Source organism: Mya arenaria, chromosome 17 (genome assembly GCF_026914265.1).
Source record: "Mya arenaria isolate MELC-2E11 chromosome 17, ASM2691426v1".
NCBI lineage: Eukaryota > Metazoa > Mollusca > Bivalvia > Myida > Myidae > Mya > Mya arenaria.
The window spans coordinates 25,521,974-25,542,927 of NC_069138.1; the positions used below are offsets into that span (position 1 = coordinate 25,521,974).

The window sequence follows — 20,954 nt, forward strand, 5'->3', positions numbered from 1 at the left end:
CCAAGGCTATGTGACAACAACAGCACCAAGGCTAGGTGACAACAACAGCACCAAGGCTATGTGACAACAACAGCACCAAGGCTAGGTGACAACAACAGCACCAAGGCTAGGTGACAACAACAGTACCAAGGCTATGACATTACCTTGACCTTTCTCTTCGGAAAACTGACAAGCTAAAACTATCTTTATTTCTAAGTTTGATATCAAATAGATGAGCGTCAATGTTTAGCCCTATCCCTGCCTTGAAGGCACGAGTATGTGGCAGAAAGTCTGATTAGAATTTATTTTTAAAATCAATATTTCCGTGTAGTTAGAATACCTATTTCCTAAGTAAAAATTGCATTTGTCAGTTCAAACATTATTTATTTCATTTTCCAAGCCAAACGTTCTCTTTAATTTATAACACCACTTTCATATTGAACTGACATTCTTGATCATGCAATATTTTTAGTCGTCCGCACGTGGATAAGACATGTCCATTATTAAGATGGTTTGTCCAGTTAGCACAATGGTTAAGCAGTCCTAGGTAAGAATCGTGGCACTGGAGCATGTGTTTTGGGTTGGTGGTTGCCAAGGCAGACAAGTGTGTTTTCTCTGTAGTTTCCGGTTTCACCAACATCACAAGATCACACTCTCTCAACATTGTGTCAACAAGAGTGATATAGAGTATGTTAAAATAAAATTTTCTTCTCAATTATTGTAAAATAAACAAGAGATGTTTGTCAAACATTATGGAACCCTATAAACAATAGGGATTATCTACTGGTCAGGCCCAACCTTCACATCAAGATATCTGTACGTCCAGGAATTGTTGAGTTATCACTCGGACAAGCTTTGGTGTACCGATGGATCGACCGACAGACCGACCAACATGTGCAAAGCAATATATCTTTGAAGGGGGTCATAATAAAAATGTCTATTCTCCCTACTAATTCTGGTCCATAATCCCTGCTTCTCCATTAGATTTGTCAACAGGGAGCCCTTCAAACATGAGTATATAGTTCAAGTGTTTGTCGATGCTGAGATAGTAAGTGACTAGGGAAAATAACTTCTGCATAAGACTTCAGTGCACATACCTCTGTGAACACTTGGTCCAAGAGCTCGGTGTTTTTATCATCAGGTTTGTTAACAGCCAGCCCTTCAAACACAAGAATGTCATTCAAGTGTTTGTCAACGTTGGAGTCACTTGTGTCCACCAACATCAATGACATCACCTGATTCTGAAACATGAAAAAAGTTACCATGAAAACATAGTTACGCTTATTGTCAAGCATTATTGCCTTTAAGTTATCCCATAGCTCATTCCTTTAATTTAACTGTGTTGGAAACATTTGAAACCATCAACAGCAGTGTCGTTACCTGGTCCTAAAATATGGAAAGTGTTTCCATGGAAACAAAGCCACCTTTGGTTTCAAGGTTTTTATTTTTTTAACAGATATTATCTAACTTTTAGTTCACCCAAAGATCACTTATGTCAAATTTGTTTTGGTGGGAAAAAACACAAAATAATTACTATATGTATTTAAACACACTCCTAGCTTAAAATATTGAAAGCCTATGTTATCAAATCACTCAATGCACACTGTTTAAATTCATACGAGTGCAATTTTAAGATTTAAGAAAAATATGTAGTTAATCATAAAGATAATAATTTTTTATGACACACAGTTGAATCCTGTTGGCTCAATCTTGCTTGTCTGGATTTTCTCGTTGACTTGATTTTTGTACAATGGACCTCTTTTTATTGCTTAAATTTAATATGTAATTAGGTCTGCATGGTTCAATCTGGCCTATTTTTATATTTTCCTGTCTGGAAAGTGATTTTTCTGGTTTTCTTACTGTATTTTGTTTGCGTCGCTAAATCCAACAAGAGGTTCTAATTGATTGGCTGTGCTCGATTGGTGTGGTAAGTATTATCAGTTGATCTGACTTTTTTTAGCAAACATGTCACCAGCTGACTTTAAATACAAGCTATCTTTAATTGACACAAGTTCAAATTGAGGACTGCCTAGACGGAAAATCCGGTAGTCCGAGCCGAATTTTCCGAATAACTCCCGTTAGTGTCGAACGCTGCCATTTGCTCATATGTTACATGGTAGTGGTTATAATGATTCAAGTGGACGAAAATTACTACAGCTGATTTCTGTTTGAGCCAACAAGAATCAACTGTAGTTATTTTCATGGGCACTTGTAAGGTTGGGTGACAGCAACAAAAAATTGATATATCTATTGTCGGTCTAAAAGCTCTGTAGAACTATTACTGTTTATAACTTGATGACTTTGGGTGGTATACGGTAATCAATAAATAACTCCGATCGAACTTAAATTTAAGAGTAGAATCTGAGTGATTTGATTGGACTGTAAAAATAGCTGGCCAATGGAGTGAATGGATTCAGTAAGGCATGTCTAATCTTACCCCCTTGAAACTTCACCTACCCTGATTTCACAGATGAACGCCACCAGGGCTTTCTCTCTTGTCAGCTCGATAAGGCGCTTGTGGGTTTTCAGTTTCCAACTCTGAAGAGACACAATTGTAAAGTATTACGTGAAAAAATTACATAACTTGCAGTCAGCATGTGCCCCTTTAGCAATTAAATGTTTGTACCAAAAAGTTGCATTACCAAAATGTATACTTTTTAATACTGATGAACAACAGTGTGAAATATTGATGCCTGGTGACCCCATATTATGTTGGTATCATTTCAAAACATTTAAAGTCTAAAGGAATATCATATAAACATTATACTGATAAAAATACTGCAAACACACTGTTTTGACCTTGAAAGATTGAAAAATTGGTAGTTTCACTTCCAATTTTAGATGAACTAAAGAACTAAAGTACAAACTGGCATAACTTTATCTGTAATGACTGTTTGTTCATCTATTTTACATATAAGTAATCAGAATTCAATACCCTTCCAAATAGAACCAAAACTACATGAAATTACCAGGTATTGTAATTTAACACAATTGCCAACAGCTGGATAAAATGATTATTTGTACATCTGATACCGAAGGTTGCTTAAAATCTCGAGAATGTTCTTACTTAAACAGGCCTTGTTCAAAGATTAAACTGTACTACAAAGCTGTCATGGAACTAATTGATGAGAGTATTATTGTAATAATATCAAGGATAATATTCTCTTGTTAAAGTATAAGGATATTTTGTCATTTTCATTTCCCAATGTCAGTATTCAACATCAAATATTTAATCAAATTTAGTCAAATTTCATATATCTACGTACGATACTGACAAATTTCGGTATTACCTGAATTTGAAAATTCTGCATTGTAACAAAATCTGTTTGTACCGAATGAAACTATAGATCTTGAAATCTTTTGATGTTAGCATTTAAACATTAAAACTACAACTCACAGATCCGTTAGGCTGTATGTGAGCCATTCGACACTGGATGGCCTGCGCTGGCAACACCATAAACTTTTCCCTGAAACCAAATTATAACAATACTTGTAATAAAAATATTTCTCGAAACATCTTAGATCCCTTAAAATGTGATTGGTATAATTTGTGTAATATTTACAGTCATAAGAAAATTTTAACTTTAGAAGGAAATAATCTTAAAGGTAATCAAAATAACACATTTTTATTGAGTTATTTCAAGATTTAAGTTTGAAGTTTTGCTCAATAAAAAAAACTACTCAAGCTTGTTATGCTTAAGATCTTTCAACAAAATGTGGTCTAGCCGTTCATCAAATTATATTGAGGTTTTAGGCCAATGAACTTTGTGAACAAGTTTGGTAAAGATTCTATAAAAAAATGCTCATGTTAGAAAGCAGGCAAAGTATGATGCTGCACACAGCACTGAAAGAAAACATAATACCCATATGCCTGTCATGCTATGCAGGCTACAACATTGTACAATAATATATATTATGCAAACAAATCAGACATACTTGAGGAACTTGAGGGTGTTGATGGATACAAAATTGGTGTTGCCGTAGTCCACATAGTAGACCTTGACAAGGCCGGCCATACTCTTCCCAAGAATCACACCTCGATGCCAGTTGTTGTCCTCGGGAAACAATGTAGCACACACAAGGCCTGGTTTGATTAACTCCTCTGGTATTTGGTATTTGTCCCCACAGTCTCGGTACTCTTCTCTGTACAATAAGTAACCACATAATTGTACATGTTGTTTAAAGGGGCATAAAATAGGTGTATAAAAAACCCATATGATTTATGTACAGATATAAGCGATATTTTGATGCTAAGTTTTTCAACTGGGGAATTTGTGGCCACATAGCTAAATCATATCCTTTATTTTTTTTTGATCATATCAATTCCAATCAGTTCAACATTATGATGCATTCAAATAAAAAAGAACTATTTTTGCATCAATCTATATATTGTTCTCCTTTAAAGTGTAACCATCTCTCTGATTAACTATTATAACAAGAGCCTGTGAACGCCAATGCTCGTCTTTTGAGGCTTTTTTTTCAAAAGAACAATGGCATAACTCAATTATTATCAAAACCAGAGTTATGGGCCTTGCTATACATGTGTGTATTGTCTCTGGAAACGTCTGCACCCGTTTCATTCGATTCATCTACAGACAAACCTGGTTGAATGGTCACCTGCTTTAAAAGGCCACCTGCCTTATCGGGCCACTCCTTATTCCCCCCGTAAATTTTTACTATATAAAGTATGTGCAGGCCACTTATCCCTTGTCACTGACACTCGCAGAAATTTTGAATCTGGTTTAAGTGGCCACCTGCTTTAAGCAGCTACTTTGGACCTTTTCCCAAAGGTGGCCTCTTGATACAGGTTTGATTGTGCTAAGTTTTTCAGTGTGAGTGTTTTCATCTTGTGTAAGCAGACAAAGAACAGCCCGGGATGGGATATGTTTGTTACAAATAGTTCCATGTATTCATGGGCATTTGGACACTTTACATGCACATAGTGGCAACTGGATTCAAACTACTTACTCTAGTTCATCCATAAGTTCTTCAAGTGCGATGGATTTGTCCTTGTGTCGTAAGTAAACCCAGAACAACCCAGGGTGGATGACGTTCGTCACAAATAGTTCCACATAATCATTGGCATCTGGACACATCACAGGCACATAGTGGCAGCCAGCACCTGGGAAGTACAGGACAGTGGATTATTATTAAAGGCACTAACTCATTTTTTATCATTTCTTTTTATGAATTATAGATGGAATGCTACAAAAGCCAAATACAGAGAGCCAACATAACAAAAAGGCTTCTAAACAAGAATAGCTTTAAAACTGAAGTTGTCTTCTTGTCCATATCATGTTTAAGGAATGTTATTTGAAGTGAAAGCATTCATCTAAATCAAAACCCTAGATGCACAGATTCACATGCTTGTTAACAGTCCTCTAAGCTTCATGACTCTACCTCATGTAATTATTGAAAAAGGTATGACATAAATTTCCATGCTTTACAGTAGGCAGCCACTAACTTTACTCCAGGTGCAAAACTTCGTATGTGCCACATTGCATGCTCTATGGACTACTTTTAACTACATCAAGGACCATTATTTTGCTCTTATTTGGCAAAGGAACACACAAAAACCCAACAATTTCACATGCTGCTTAACATTTTCATCAAGTGTTTGGCTCTGGCTGATACAAACTTGGACATACACATTTGGAGATAGGTTTGAATGCTCTGCAGGCTAGTATTGAGGCAAATCAAGGGTCATAACTCTTCATTACTTGGGGCAACCACACACAAAACTTGAGAACCGTGAGACATGCCTGCATGCTCTGTATGCTATTTTTGGCCAAGTCAAGGGTCATAACTGCATTTTCTGGGGGCAGCCACACACAAAACCCAATGAGTGTAACTTCATATGCTGCCTAACATTCCTGTCAAGGTTGATCACTCTGGCTAAACTACTTTTGGAGATGTGTGTGACACAAGATTGCATGCTGGCTAGGCTATATTAAATCAACGACTTAAACTCTTTAACTTACTGGGTACAGCCAGAGACCTTTTTTTAAGACCGCAAATGAGGATGCTGCTTATCATTCCTGTAAAGTTTTGTCACTCCGGCTAATATACTTTTCAAGATATGAGTGACACATTATTTTGTGATGACACGTGACTGACAGAATAACAGACAACAATGGCAAAATATATTTGCCTTCCTTTAGTCCAAGGGGAAACATAATTACAGTAGGTTTTAAATTTACTTGAAAAACTGACTAGATTATCCAATACTTCAATCCGCCTAAGTTCTTTATCTTTTTATCTTTTAATCTTTATAATTGAGCAAAAACTTCATTGAAATATGTGTTTAGAAGCATCAAAGGATTTCAAAAGCTGCATAGTGTTTCTTTGATATATACATGGTTTAATTCCACCAATAGGCCATCTTGCTTACCGACTAAATTGTCTATGCCATCTTGCTTACCAGCTATATGGTCCAGGCCATCTTGATTACCGACAAAATTATCTAGGCCATCTTACTTACCCACCAAATTGTCTAGGCCATCTTGCTTACAGACTAAATTGTCTAGGCCATCTTACTTACCCACCAAATTGTCTATGCCATCTTGCTTACCAGCTATATGGTCCAGGCCATCTTGATTACCGACAAAATTATCTAGGCCATCTTACTTACCCACCAAATTGTCTATGCCATCTTGCTTACAGACTAAATTGTCTAGGCCATCTTACTTACCCATCAAATTGTCTATGCCACCTTGCTTACTGACTACATTGTCTAGGCCATCTTACTTACCCACCAAATTGTCTATGCCATCTTGCTTACAGACTAAATTGTCTAGGCCATCTTACTTACCCACCAAATTGTCTATGCCATCTTGCTTACTAACTAAATTGTCTAGGCCATCTTGCTTACAGACTAAATGGTCTAGGCCATCTTGCTTACAGACTAAATTGTCTAGGCCATCTTACTTACAGACTAAATTGTCTAGGCCATCTTACTTACCCACCAAATTGTCTATGCCATCTTGCTTACTGACTATATGATCTAGGCCATCTTGCAGGCCATCTTGCTTACTAACTATATGGTCTAGGCCATTTTGCTTACTGACTATATGGTCCAGGCCATCTTGCTTACTAACTATATGGTCTAGGCCATATTGTTTACCGACTATATGGTCCCGGCCATATTGCTTACTGACTATATGGTCCAGGCCATCTTGCTTACCGACTATATGGTCTAGGCCATCTTGCTTACCGACTTTATGATCCAGGCCATCTTGCTTACCAACTATAAGGTCTAGGCCATCTTGCTTACCAACTATATGGTCTAGGCCATCTTGCTTACCGACTATATGGTCTAGGCCATCTTGCTTACTGACTATATGATCTAGGCCATCTTGCTTACTAACTATATGGTCTAGGCCATCTTGCAGGCCATCTTGCTTACTAACTATATGGTCTAGGCCATTTTGCTTACCAACTATATGGTCCAGGCCATCTTGCTTACTAACTATATGGTCTAGGCCATCTTGCTTACCGACTATATGATCTAGGCCATCTTGCTTACCGACTATATGGTCTAGGCCATCTTGCTTACCGACTATATGGTCTAGGCCATCTTGCTTACCGACTATATGGTCCAGGCCATCTTGCTTACCGACTATATGGTCCAGGCCATCTTGCTTACCGACTTTATGGTCCAGGCCATCTTGCTTACCGACTTTATGGTCCAGGCCATCTTGCTTACCGACTATATGGTCCAGGCCATCTTGCTTACCGACTATATGGTCCAGGCCATCTTGCTTACCGACTATATGGTCCAGGCCATCTTGCATACCGACTATATGGTCCAGGCCATCTTGCTTACCGACTATATGGTCCAGGCCATCTTGCTTACCGACTATATGGTCCAGGCCATCTTGCTTACAGACTATATGGTCCAGGCCATATTGCTTACCGACTATATGGTCCAGGCCATATTGCTTACCGACTATATGGTCCAGGCCATCTTGCTTACCGACTATATGGTCCAGGCCATCTTGCTTACAGACTATATGGTCCAGGCCATATTGCTTACCGACTATATGGTCTAGGCCATTTTGCTTACCAACTATATGGTCCAGGCCATCTTGCTTACTAACTATATGATCTAGGCCATCTTGCTTACAGACTATATGGTCCAGGCCATCTTGCATACCGACTATATGGTCCAGGCCATCTTGCTTACCGACTATATGGTCCAGGCCATCTTGCTTACCGACTATATGGTCCAGGCCATATTGCTTACCGACTATATGGTCCAGGCCATATTGCTTACCGACTATATGGTCCAGGCCATCTTGCTTACCGACTATCTGGTCCAGGCCATCTCCCTGACCCCGGGAGTTGGATGGGAAACTGTTCTCCATCTTCGCCACATGATCCACATCTGATGTTACAGGGAACAGCAGCATTTCACCTGGTAAACATAGACAGAGTCAAAGCTTATTCTTCAATTAGGAATGCATGTTAACACAATCTCAATCTACCTGCTGGCTGGGAATGGTCTGGTCATAAATCTCCACCAGACCACCATATATATATATATATTATTTTCTTACTGACAAATGAAATAATTTTTATTATTTCTTACGTATCATTTTAAATAATAATTAAAAAAAAAAATGAACAGAATTTTAACAAAAGGAAGTCAAGGGACACACACAGAAAGTACTCAAATTTCACAACTTCTGATTGAAGTCAGAAAGTCACACAACTCCCACATCCAGGAAATTACACAACTCCTGAATCCATCAGTAAGTTAACTCTCGCAGCTAGATAGCATGATATACTGTGTATAGCAGACTCCCAACATTGAATGGGTTATCCTGTCTTTATATATATTAGTGTAAAGCTTATTGTTGTACCTGTATGGCTTACAGCATTCACATGTTATGTAGTTCTGAATGTGTGTTTTGTTTGTTAAATCACATAATTCTAGCTGACGATTAATTTTTGTACAATAGTTAGGAGAAATAATAACCTTATAAATACATAACAAAACTTTTCATATGAAGTGACCAATGCCCCAAAATGCAATCAAGTTCAAAAGATTATGCAATTCCTAATATATCTGAATTCAGAGCCATCATAAACTATAAGCATTTGCCAGTACCCATGATGGATGATGTGTCTCGGAGTCAATAAGAGGTAAGGAAGTGTGTATTGCACACAACACATCTTCCTTATGTACCAACCACATGTGTCAAGTAATTTTAAAATCCCTCTGTTCATGACAAAGTTACAGCATGGGCATTACCAACTTTACTGCTTAGGCCTAAAAAAAATGTTTGGTTAGGGTTACAGCCTTTTTGAAAATAGGTAGGGTAGGTAGGCTTTATAATCTTTTTAATTTAAATTTTTCATTAGGCTTTAGAATGTCATCATTGGATAATGGTGTTAAAGTAACCTTCTGTATAAAGCAATCAAGGTTTTAAACTTCATATTGAAAAGCAATAAAAAACAAACAAAAAATGTATTTATTTTTTTCATTTTTTTTTTATTTCAAACTGACTATAAAAATTGTAGGGTCGGCGCCTATTTCGTAGGTGGGCTCAGGTAATGCAACCAAATGTTGTTGTTTTTTAGGCCTTATTGACCAACCTGTTAATAAGGTGACCTTAACCTTTGAAACTTGTATATTGCACATAACACATCAGTTTTATGCATCAAGTAATTTTAAAATCCTTTCCTCAATGACCAATGAAAGGCCTGAAACTGACGGACTTACAGTCTGTTTCAAAAGAAAAGTTGCCAAAAGGAAGTCAAGGGACACACACAGCAAGTAAGCAAATTTCACAATTTCTGTTTCATATCAAGGTTGACCGTAGTCTAGTACGTATGATATACTGTGTGCAGCGGACTCCCAATACTGATTGATTTCGCTGGTCAATATATACTAGGGTAAAACTTGTGCGAGCCAGTATGGTTTAGAGTATTTGCATTTTAAATAGTCCTAAATTTATGATTTGTTTGTTAAATCAAATATTGTGCTCTGACAATTAAGTTTCAAACCATAGTTCAGATTGATAATATTCTTATCAACTGTTTCAAAAATTAACGATTACAATTGCCAATAAAAGAGTTATTTGATCAGTTCATAAAATTGTGAACAAGTTATGTACATGTATAAATACTAAGGCAGGCAATCCGGCAATCCGTATGCCATGCTCCAGTGGTTATCATATAACTAAATGAAGGGAGATAACCTGTACATAAACTATGCATGAGGCTGCAGATACATTGATTTGATTTGATAAATACTATGGTATACACTTGACCCTTTATTTTTGTTACTTGCATGTATCATAAACCTGAGACATCTTTTAATGAGTTGATGGAAAGAAAAGTAAGCAAGATTTTTGTTGAAAAATATGTTTTCTCAGGTAAAAACAAAACTATGTGATATGTTCCCCTAACATCTGTTTACATTAAGACATGAAACATTGAAAATGCAAGGCACTCACTAAACATGATAATAATTATTCAGTATTTGTACCAGATGGCAGGCTGTAATTACTAACAGACTCTCAAGCCAGAGTTCAGACTCAACACTCAAAAAGGCAGATCTTTATTTAATTGTAACTTTCTTTTAAGCAGTGCATACACTATGGAAAAATGGTTGAATAAATACTATTTGAGAATAATACAATTTTTTACAGAAATTATGTAAAAAGAATGCAAGACATCTTATTTTTTTGTCATCTGAAAAAGTTAAAGTATTACTATTTACTATTTGTAAATAATACAGTTGTTTACACAAGTTGATAACACATTATTTTTCATCTAAAAAAATGTTTTTCTGAGTCTGAGTCTGAATTCAGTCTTGTTACTGTTAGTTATCATGGACCCTCAAATATTCCAAGTAAAAGATGATAGCAGCTCTACTTCCTGCAGACAGCATCACAATAAGTAACTCAGTTTTTTGCAATACTTCAGAAACAATAATACAAAATAACAAAGACTGTACAGGGCTTTCTCTGCCCATTTGGGGAAAAATACCCTAAACATTTTGGGAAAATTTCTGTCAGGAATATGCCTTCATTGGGAAATTTGACAATTAAAAGAACAAGCTTTTCAGTCTCCTGCTAATGAGGAAATAATTAAATTTAAGTTTCTTTTCACATAGAAAATACCTAAAATGGCTGGAATACCAATCCTTGGGGTGTAAAAATCTATTGCAATAAATCATGACAGACAATATTTCATACTGATCTCTGAATGTGATGAAAATCAATGATTTATGAATTCAATTATCCCAAAAAATTTACATCACATAATTTATTAGGATGTTGAATGAACCAGTACAGGTAAAACTAGAGCTGTCACAGGAGTGACGAATACCCCCAAATGCCGCCTGGACACAGGAATGGCAAACCATTCCTTTGAAAAGAGGCCATAACTCCAAGGTTACTGCACACTGCATCTTCTTTTATCATGCATGTATTGTTTTATTTAAATCTGTTGAGTAATTTAGAAGTTACACTGCTGACATGAAAAACTAGCTGATGCTCTAGCTGATCTCTTCTGGAATAAGACATCTAGAACATTCACCAGCTTTTCTTCCAACACGATCATCATCAAATTTTACAAGTACATATCTGGGCTTGAATGCATCCTTATCCACCTGGGAATAAATCCCGGGACTGTTCCTGTAGCCGAATTAACTAGTCCATCTGACAGGTCAATATTTGTAGTAAGCACTACTGTGGCAAATATGCCATACTTAAGTTCTGCTGGTATTCCACTGGCATCTGGTTCAAATGAAGCATGCTGGATTTGTTTTGTTTGTTCATCTTTCCAAGTGTCAATTACTTTTAAGGTAAATATTTGCTCATTTAGTTTTTGAAGGATCTATCGAACTTGACCTGTATCTTCTGATGTTACACCTGTGTACCAAAAAATGTTCAAATCTGTCAAGCCTTTCATGAGTTATCGTCCGGAAACCATTTTTCTATTTTAAGTAACAGTGACCTTGACCCCACCAGCCCCAATATCGAATTTGATCTGTATCTTCTGATGTTACACCTGTGTACCAAAAATTGTTCAAATCCGTTTAGCCTTTCATGAGTTATCGTCCAGAAACCATGAAAACCGACAGACCGACCGACCGACAGACAGACCGACCGACAGACAAGCTCACTCCTATATACCCCCTCAAACTTCGTTTGTGGGGGTATAAAGACTCATAATTTTTATTTTTATTTTTTCTGAAGATTGGGAAAAATATATTTTGCTTTGGGAATGGGTCCGATAGTAGGACCTGTGTGTACTATAGAAAAGCCCTGCTGTAATATGTATGTACCATTGTGGGAGTATTCTATCTGAAGTATTGAGTCAGCGAGACTGATGTAGAGGTCTATTGGAGAGTTAAACCCTAGCTCCTTTATTGGCAAATCCTGGCCTGTACACTCCTGAAACAACACAATGCATAAGAACAGAACAGAACAGAACATTTATGTAGATACAAGCATATGCAACGCATGATCATTTAGAATTATTACCCTATGAATATGATAATAAAAAAACAGAATGTACATGTAATGTTTTAGCACATGTGTGCAAAATAAGAAGTTGGTTTGAGGTCACCAAGCCCGAAAAGTGGGTTTTCTCCGGGTACTCCAGTTTCCCCCACAACACAAGAGCACACTCGCGCCCAACATCGTGCCAACAAGAGTGATTAATATAAGGTTCAATGATTGTTTCACAATCGTTGTAAAATTAAATAAGTTTAAACAAAATAAGAACAAATAGCTCCATAAAACCAATATTTTCTTAACTGTGTATTTTCAACAAGTAAGATATATTTACTATAAAAGCCATAATCACAAGCATAACCATCAATCAGAAAAGCTTTAATTTCGGAGTGAAATCTTTTTTACGCATCAAATGTGGGATTATTTTCAGAAATAGATCTGTGATTTATTTAAAATTTTTTAAATTACCCCCCTTTTTTCAATTATACTTTTAAAAAAACACATAAACATGATTTGTTTCATTAAACTTTTTACCATAATGTTTAAGCTTACGCCTTTATCAGTAGAGAAAAATCATTGTGCTTTTCTTCACGATTTTGTAAACTGTTTATAAAAGCCATACAATAAAACAATGATTGTCTCACTCATTTGTTTATGTTTCTTTTCAGTTAAAAATGGGTCATAACTAAATTATTATTAATTACTATGCTAAAATTCATCTTTAGAACGGTTTTAATTCAGGCAAGTCCATTAAGAATACAATGGTGGATAATGAAGCACTATACAATAATTTCTTAATTATCTTTACACAAAAATGCTTTAGGAATTGTAAATGGAACCAACTTGGCTACAGAAAAAAGATCTGAATGCCCTGACAAAATTATGTAAACCAATGCACATTGTATATTATATGCTTTTAAGATGGAGACATGAAATCGATATACACACCTTGTAGATAATGGGAAACTGCTTAAGGGGTATACCACGGTGTTTGATAAACAATATCTTCTTCACATTCTCCCGCAGTTCCCTCTCTACGCGCTCATCGTTGTGATGCTTCAACAATGTCTCCTCTACAACATATTTCAGTTCATGAGTGCCCAGGAGCAAACACCAATGCTTATGTTTTTCAGTCGCAAAGGGCTTAACTCAGGAGTTATAAAACCCAGTATCATGGGCCTCACTCATAGTTCAAATTGAACTTTTTACACTATGACAATGACAACGACAACACCAACCCTAAGATAATAACTAAACCAGCCCCATTACAGCAAAGAGAACAGGTTTCCAATTTGCATAGTAAGAGGGTTTGTGCAAATGGAACAAGTGATGTATAGGCATACAGAGGGACAAGGGTAACTCTTTATTCCCTTAACATGCTAAAACTCTGTCGGCAAAAAATTCACATTTTAGACCACTGCTTAATGGAAATCATAAAACAGATCTGTGAATAGGTGCTGAGGTAAATATCAGTGTTTTTTATGAATATTAAATGCATCTTGTTATATTGATCAGCGCATTCTTCAGGGGAAAGGCAACCTCCTCAACATGATTACAATTACGCGAAAGTAATTTTATTTCTAAACACATACAATTATTTTTTTCCAAAGACCCTTAATTGTGACCTTGACCTTTCACCTACTGACATGGATCTTGCATGTGACATGTCAACTTCTCACCGTGAACATCTGTGCCAAGTTGAATAATATCTCTCAATGCATTGACATGTTTAAACCTGGACTAGCAAAATTAAAAGGAATTTGGACCAAGACTTTTAAGTGTGTTTTAAGGTAAACATTTGTACCAAGTAATTCAAAATCCCTTAGCATGGCCTAGTTACAGCCCAGATATGCCAAATTGTACGAGCATTTTGACAAATGACACTTAAATGTGAGCTTAACCTTGACCAACAGACATTGGTCTTGCATGCATTGATTGAACAACCCTTGAATGTACGGGAGTGGCATCTTGACAATGCCAGAGTCCTAGGATGTTGAAGTGCATATCAACACGAGAGCCAGGATGGCTATTTATGGCTCACCTGATTGGACAACATACTAGCGCAGTCCGCAGAAATGCTCCCCCATATAAAAATGAAATATATGCATTTATCTAAAAAGTTACTAACCGCCATAACTCTTACAAACCATAATGGGGTGAAGGAATTTGAAAGAGGTACGCTTAAAAAATATTTCTGTTAAATAATGTTGAAATCGGGCAAGTGATTTCTAAAAAGTTATTCCTTTAGGTTGGCATGGAAACCAGAGTTCTGCTTTAAACAATCTTTAATGAAAGAATCTGGAAGAGGAACACCCCTGTGAAGTTTGGTGGTTGAAATTGTCCCAGTGGTTTTGGAGAAGGCATTGAAGGAAAATGTTGATAACGAACGACGGAAAATCACCCAATCAAAATAGAAGATGCTCTTAATTCATTGTCATGTTAGAACAAGCGGGCATCATACATCATCCAGCCACTCAGAGAATAGGTAAAACAAACTTTGACCAAGCCTAGAAAACTCCCTTTCATGTTGAAATGCTTACAAAACAAGAATATAATATTAAACTTACCCTGTTCATCGTCAGATAAGGACAGGCGGGCATCATACAGTATCCAATCACCCTGCGCGTTGGGGCGACGGATCTTGACCACATCTGGGAAACTCTCGATCATGTTTATCACACTCAGGTAACCGCTCTCCCGGAAATCAAAGTCCTTCTTGTGCATCTCCTATATATACATATTACAGTGTTCTGCCAAGGATTGAAAAAGATGGGGCTGAATGGTCCAGCAGGCATGAAAATTAGGGGCCATTTTCAAAAGTGAAGGCCCATGACCTTTGCCAGGGGAAAAATGAAAACTTGTAAATGAAAGTGTTTTATTTACCCATTATATACATGGTGTAACATCCACATGACATCAGTATTCTCAAATATTGGACAGAACCATTTAACATTTAGAACAAAACTATAAACATGGCACAAATGAGACACAATGTTATATGTTAATAAACAGTTTCACATGTCAATGTGTTGTTATGCTTTACAACCCTCCCCACCCAGGAACATTTTCATCTGTTTTGCATTCCTCCAATGATGTCAGACAGGAGTTTGTGATATTTCTGTGTTTAAATTATTTTACTACTGTATATCATTGTATATAGGACACACATTTTTCCCCAGATAATTATAAATAAAATACCTACGTCTTATATATCATATTAGGCTATTTTTTCCAAAGTCAAATTCAGGCGGAAATATGTTTGTTCACATTTCACTTCAAAATAACGCGTCTTACATCAATTGATGGATTTAGTTATAACGGCAGTAGAAAATTGGGTACAGCTAGCATCAGCAGACAACAACAAATAAAAGTAGTTATTTGTAAGTTTCTAAATTGTACGATAGTTCTAACGTAGTACTTGTATGATTCTGTATTCAAAACAAATACAGTGTACGAAATTCGGATTTGAATCCACTAGCCCACTCAGGCTACCAGACAGGTATTTTTACTAGCCCGAAAACCAATTTCACTAGCCCAAACTAAAACACCATAAAGTATCACTCTTTTTAATTTATGGAAGTTTGAATGCAATTCCCTTACGATTCTGACCGTCTTATTGTGCAGTCTCTCATACAGTTTCTATAATTCAATAAATGTTCCTCAATCTGGATGATGCATCAATAATTCAGTGTAGAGGGCTCATCCTAGGTCGAAATTTGAGGGAGCAGTGAACTTCTCGCAGACTGACCCCCCCCCCCCCCCTTTAATATTTTTAAAGGAGATAAATAATAGTGATACATATAATAATGTAGTCATCAAAAGTTCAGAAAATAAAAACAGTATTTCTTATATTATATTTAATAAAGCTTTCAAAAAGGTTAAAAAAAAAGAGAAAAATATTTTCTGACTGTTAAACATATCATTTATTTAATGGTTGATAAGAATTGTGCATGCACTATTAGTTCTGTTATCCAATGCATCATTGTCAAATCCGATATATATGAACCAGCGATTGTGCTATGACATTTTTCTCTTTTCTACTTTCAGTTTCACTTTCAAATTACGGAATTAAAAACAAAAACGCTCGATGTTTATATTGCCAATATTCCTATAATTGTTCTTATGCAATTAAAAGGTATAAAATAGAACCTTACTGTACTGTACACTGACAACGATTTAACCATGTCCAACAGTTCTCCTTTCACTTTGATTAAAAATTTGTCAGGAAGTAAACGGGCACCTGTTTCCCGCGCATTTAAGATGATGTTTGTACAAGGATTATCTGTTACGCATTTAAACCCTAAAGATCTTTCTTTTTATTATAGCTAATAAATAAACTATATTAAAACGAAATATCAAATTTGATATTGATAACTTAGCATTGTTGTTTTTCACAGCCATCGTATTTTAATAGCGAAAAGGTTATCCGTCAATTTACATAATGGGCGGAGTTACTGACATCATCGAGTTTGACTGCTGCTTATAGGTACAGTTACTGGTTACAAATCGATAATCACTTGTCACCTCACGCCTTAATTATTCCTTCTCTTTTCATATAAAATATACTGACAATGGAGAGAAACCTAATAAATCGAGGACTCGAGCACTATTGCCAGTCACAGATACACAAATCAGGTGCAAAACCTTGTTTACCTGAAGGTCATAAGTTCACGCATTATCTCAAAAGCGTGGACAATAGCCAATTGTTACAATTTTCGCAAGTTGTAAAAAGTGCACTGACATATGAAAAGAAATTTGATAAGGTGTGAAAAACTGATTATCACCATTTATGCATGACCACTTTTAATTGATATAGGCATTTGAGAAGATAATTGGGTGAAGTTAATAACAAAAATTTATTTGTGAGAAATGTAAATGAGTAATAAACATGTGAATAAAGCACAACCATGATTGTCCAACATCAAAATCTCTGAAAAGAATTCCTTCTTGTCACTTTGCTTTGGCAAATGAGAAAAAACTAATAAATTATCAAAAACCTGAGCAATTTTGTGCCATATTTCAATGTTGATTGTTAAGAAAATGTGTTTTTTTGTAAAAAATAAAGTTAGCTGTTTATTCACTGTTAATTTTTTTTCATTAACATTTTTATATTAACCCTTTCCCTGATACATACGCCATTCTACTCCTCTATCGATAGCATGATAGATAAGCTTTTCTTCGCCTCTATCGATAGCCTCATACATACGCTATTCTACGCTCTATCGATAACCCGATAGATACGCGATTCTACGACTCTCATTTTCAATTGTCAAAATAAACATCATCAACGATCAAAAACGCCTATTAAATGTTACTTATATTACTAATGATACAGAATAAAGTGAATTATGCAATAAAATAACCTTGTCATTATGTAAAGTTGTTGAATAAATTAATCCATTCGCGACATGAGTAAAATCCATACAACAGCACTAAAACATCGATGTTTTCTTTCAGTCTCGTGCCTTTTCCGCATGGTTGACCCATTTTTGACCAACATAATGTACAAGAGATTGTTCGTATTTATAACGACCAATAAAATTCGCGGAAACCATATATCACGTGGCGAGGTCATAATGACACAGGTAGTGTCTTTGGGTTTCAGAAGCGACCTAAATGAAAAAAATACGCTGGCAACTTCTATTCTTGATAAAGCCGTTAATTGTTTGTTATTCTGATATAATCTGATGCATTTATGTTAGCACGTACAGTAATTAATCATATAAATAATGAAAAAAGATGATGTTACTATTCAAGATTTTCGGAAAATCGCGACTAAAAGAGACAGAGGTCAAACACGCCTTAAAAGTTCACAGCGCATGCTTGACGCATGCTTGTCTCGTTTTTTTTAATGGAAAATACCCATACACGTCACTAGCTATTTAAAACTACCAATAATTAATATCATATAAATATATCCTATTGATCACGCGCTAATGACGTCACCTGTCATGGTTTAGAAATGTGTCAAAATGGCTGATTTACGATGTAGTAAACAAGAGTCTGGCTTGAATAAACACATTTCATTTGTCACTTCTGTTTCCAAAAATGGAATGTTAATCCGGTAATAAAAATGTCCCCTTACGTCTGTTAATCAAAGTTAGTATTTTGTTGTGAATACACGGATAATAATAAACTTATATGTGATATGACAATATGCATCTGCAGTGAATTTACTTGTAGTAAACGTTTTTATAGTTTTAAAGTCTTGTTCCTTCTTTTTCACCCATGGTCAATTATGTAAGAAACCCCAAAAATAATACAGCACAGTTGTTTTTTTAAAATGTTTTAAAAGCAATATTTACAGTCTTATTAGTCTGAATTATTCATCAAATATGCAGTTATATACAGCCAAACATGCCTGTAAGTGCAGATTTGTGATAGAAATTGGCTAAAAAATATGTTTGAACAAATGATATTATGGAACTATACATCTGACAGAAATAAAATTTATATCATAACAAAGATAATTTTATGCTCTAAAAATCATACACTCACATCAAAATGATAAAATGATTCCTTCTACTTCTAATTATGATCTTAGCAGAGCAGGTATCAATTTCTTACTGAATTTTCCAATACCTCTATGGAGATAGGGTTCTGAAAGGGGCCAGCTCCCTATTAGGTACTGATAAGCATTTTACAGATAAGGGCATGCACTAGTGGTAGCTTATATGGTCACTTATCTATCAGGGAAAGGGTTAAGTATCAGACTGCCTTTTGAGCCATTTCCACAACGCAATACATACTTTAGAAAACAATCGGTATTGATGAATTCAAATTAAAAAAACAAAAACATTGTCAGACTAAAATGGAAACTTGATTTTTCTCATATTTTTTCTAGCATCCTATATATGATAGCCCCCTATACACAATGATTTACTGTAACTGAGCCTTTCAACTAGGCAAATATGCTTGATAAGGCCTTAAACATGATTTTTGACTTTAAATGTTCTGCTTTTTCGTTATGTTACAATATATAAAATGTGTAAATACAGACTATTTTTTAAGGTCTGACCTGGAACTCGGCTGGGAATCTAGCTGCCCATACACCATGAGGGTGCTTCTCTAGCACCTAAAACGATCAAACAAGGTACACTATAAAACCAAGAAATACATACAGTGAGTTCATGTAGAATATTGTTTACTTATGTTTAAATACAGATCATATGTGACACCAGTTTCATGTAGTAATAAATAAAATTTAAGTACAACTGAACATAAAATCAAGGATTTTTCTCAAATAAAAAAGATGATTTCAATCAGCCCAAAATCCCCAAAATAAGCCTAAAAAATACCCTGACCTCTTGTATGTCTCTTTCCAGCTGTTCCATATGACTAGACCTATGAGACTTCGATGAGCTGTGTTCACTTCTGGATATTCCCACTTCAGGGTGTCCACTTTGCTGTGAATGATGTTCCTCTGGAAAAGGAACAATAACCAGGCAATGAAAAACATGATTCAGTTGATATATCATTTCTGTTTCCAGCTGGTCCATATGACCAAGGCCATATGAATGGATGAGCCGTGTTGACTCCTAGATTGGTCCACCCAAGTATCTGCACTCTCCTGTAAACAACACTTTACTGGAAATAACAAGAGGCCCACAAGGGCCAATTTTCTACTGGCATTACTTTTTTTTGTACTGTTCACATTCAAAGGGAAGCAATAAGTGAACCACACATTTCACAAATACTTTGCCATTGCAAGTTCTGCATGGAACCACTTATCTTGAAGGAATCTGGGAGAGGACCACCTAAGGAACATTACTGTGAAGTTTGGTTGCAAAAATCCCAGTGGTTTAGGAGAAGTTGTTTGAAGGAAACTGTTTACAAAGGATAACAAATCGTTGCCCCCGGACGGAAGACGGATAATCAGCCGAGCACTTTGTGCTTAGGTGAGCTAAAAACCCTTTTATAAAGGCTAATATTTTTTGTCTGTACCTAAATCATATTTTTTTTAAACAATAATGCTTTAAAAAAAATAAAAAATGCTGGCATCAACCTATAAAGTGCCTCTTTAAATGTTTGTATGTTTGGTTTATTCCAGTTGTTTCCATTTTATTAATGTGAAAATATTTTGACTTTCAGTATGTGTCACATAACTTGATGAAACCACCCCTGATTGTCAGGGGCAGGAAACCTCATCATGATGCAAGGACATGCGGGAATCATAAAGCATTATAACACCATAAGCATTTACAGGACGTCTATTCTCAACCAATTGTAGGAAACTCCCAATAACTACATAACAAGAATAACAGACTTACCCTGGTCATCATCAGATACACACTGGCGGGCATCATAGAATATACAGTCACCCTCAGCATTGGGGCGACGGATCGTGACCACACCTGGGAAACTCCCCATCATGTCCAACACACTCAAGTAATGGTTTTCCCGGAAGTCAAAATCCTTCTTGTGCATTGCCTATATATGTAACATGTTAAATATACATGATTATAGGAAAAAAGATTTACTAAATAAAGTTTTTCTCATTCA

The 20,954-nt window shown here is 35.9% G+C and overlaps 1 protein-coding gene across 3 annotated transcripts in view; it reads right to left on the reverse strand.

Moving 5' to 3' along the window:
• LOC128224159 (uncharacterized) overlaps positions 1–20,954 on the reverse strand; it is a 70,403-nt gene that overhangs the window by 42,691 nt on the left and 6,758 nt on the right. For 2 of the 3 annotated variants that reach the window (XM_052933880.1, XM_052933878.1), the window contains exons 5-16: positions 20,723–20,882; positions 19,757–19,875; positions 19,471–19,527; positions 15,020–15,179; positions 13,401–13,525; positions 12,281–12,389; positions 8,255–8,395; positions 4,948–5,101; positions 3,916–4,122; positions 3,377–3,446; positions 2,437–2,517; positions 1,077–1,220 (exon numbers count right to left, since the gene is read on the reverse strand). In XM_052933880.1, coding sequence (XP_052789840.1) covers positions 1,077–1,220; positions 2,437–2,517; positions 3,377–3,446; positions 3,916–4,122; positions 4,948–5,101; positions 8,255–8,395; positions 12,281–12,389; positions 13,401–13,525; positions 15,020–15,179; positions 19,471–19,527; positions 19,757–19,875; positions 20,723–20,882 — 1,527 coding nt within the window. The remainder of the gene's footprint in view (positions 1–1,076; positions 1,221–2,436; positions 2,518–3,376; positions 3,447–3,915; positions 4,123–4,947; positions 5,102–8,254; positions 8,396–12,280; positions 12,390–13,400; positions 13,526–15,019; positions 15,180–19,470; positions 19,528–19,756; positions 19,876–20,722; positions 20,883–20,954) is intronic. The other variant, XM_052933879.1, reaches the window with a different exon arrangement.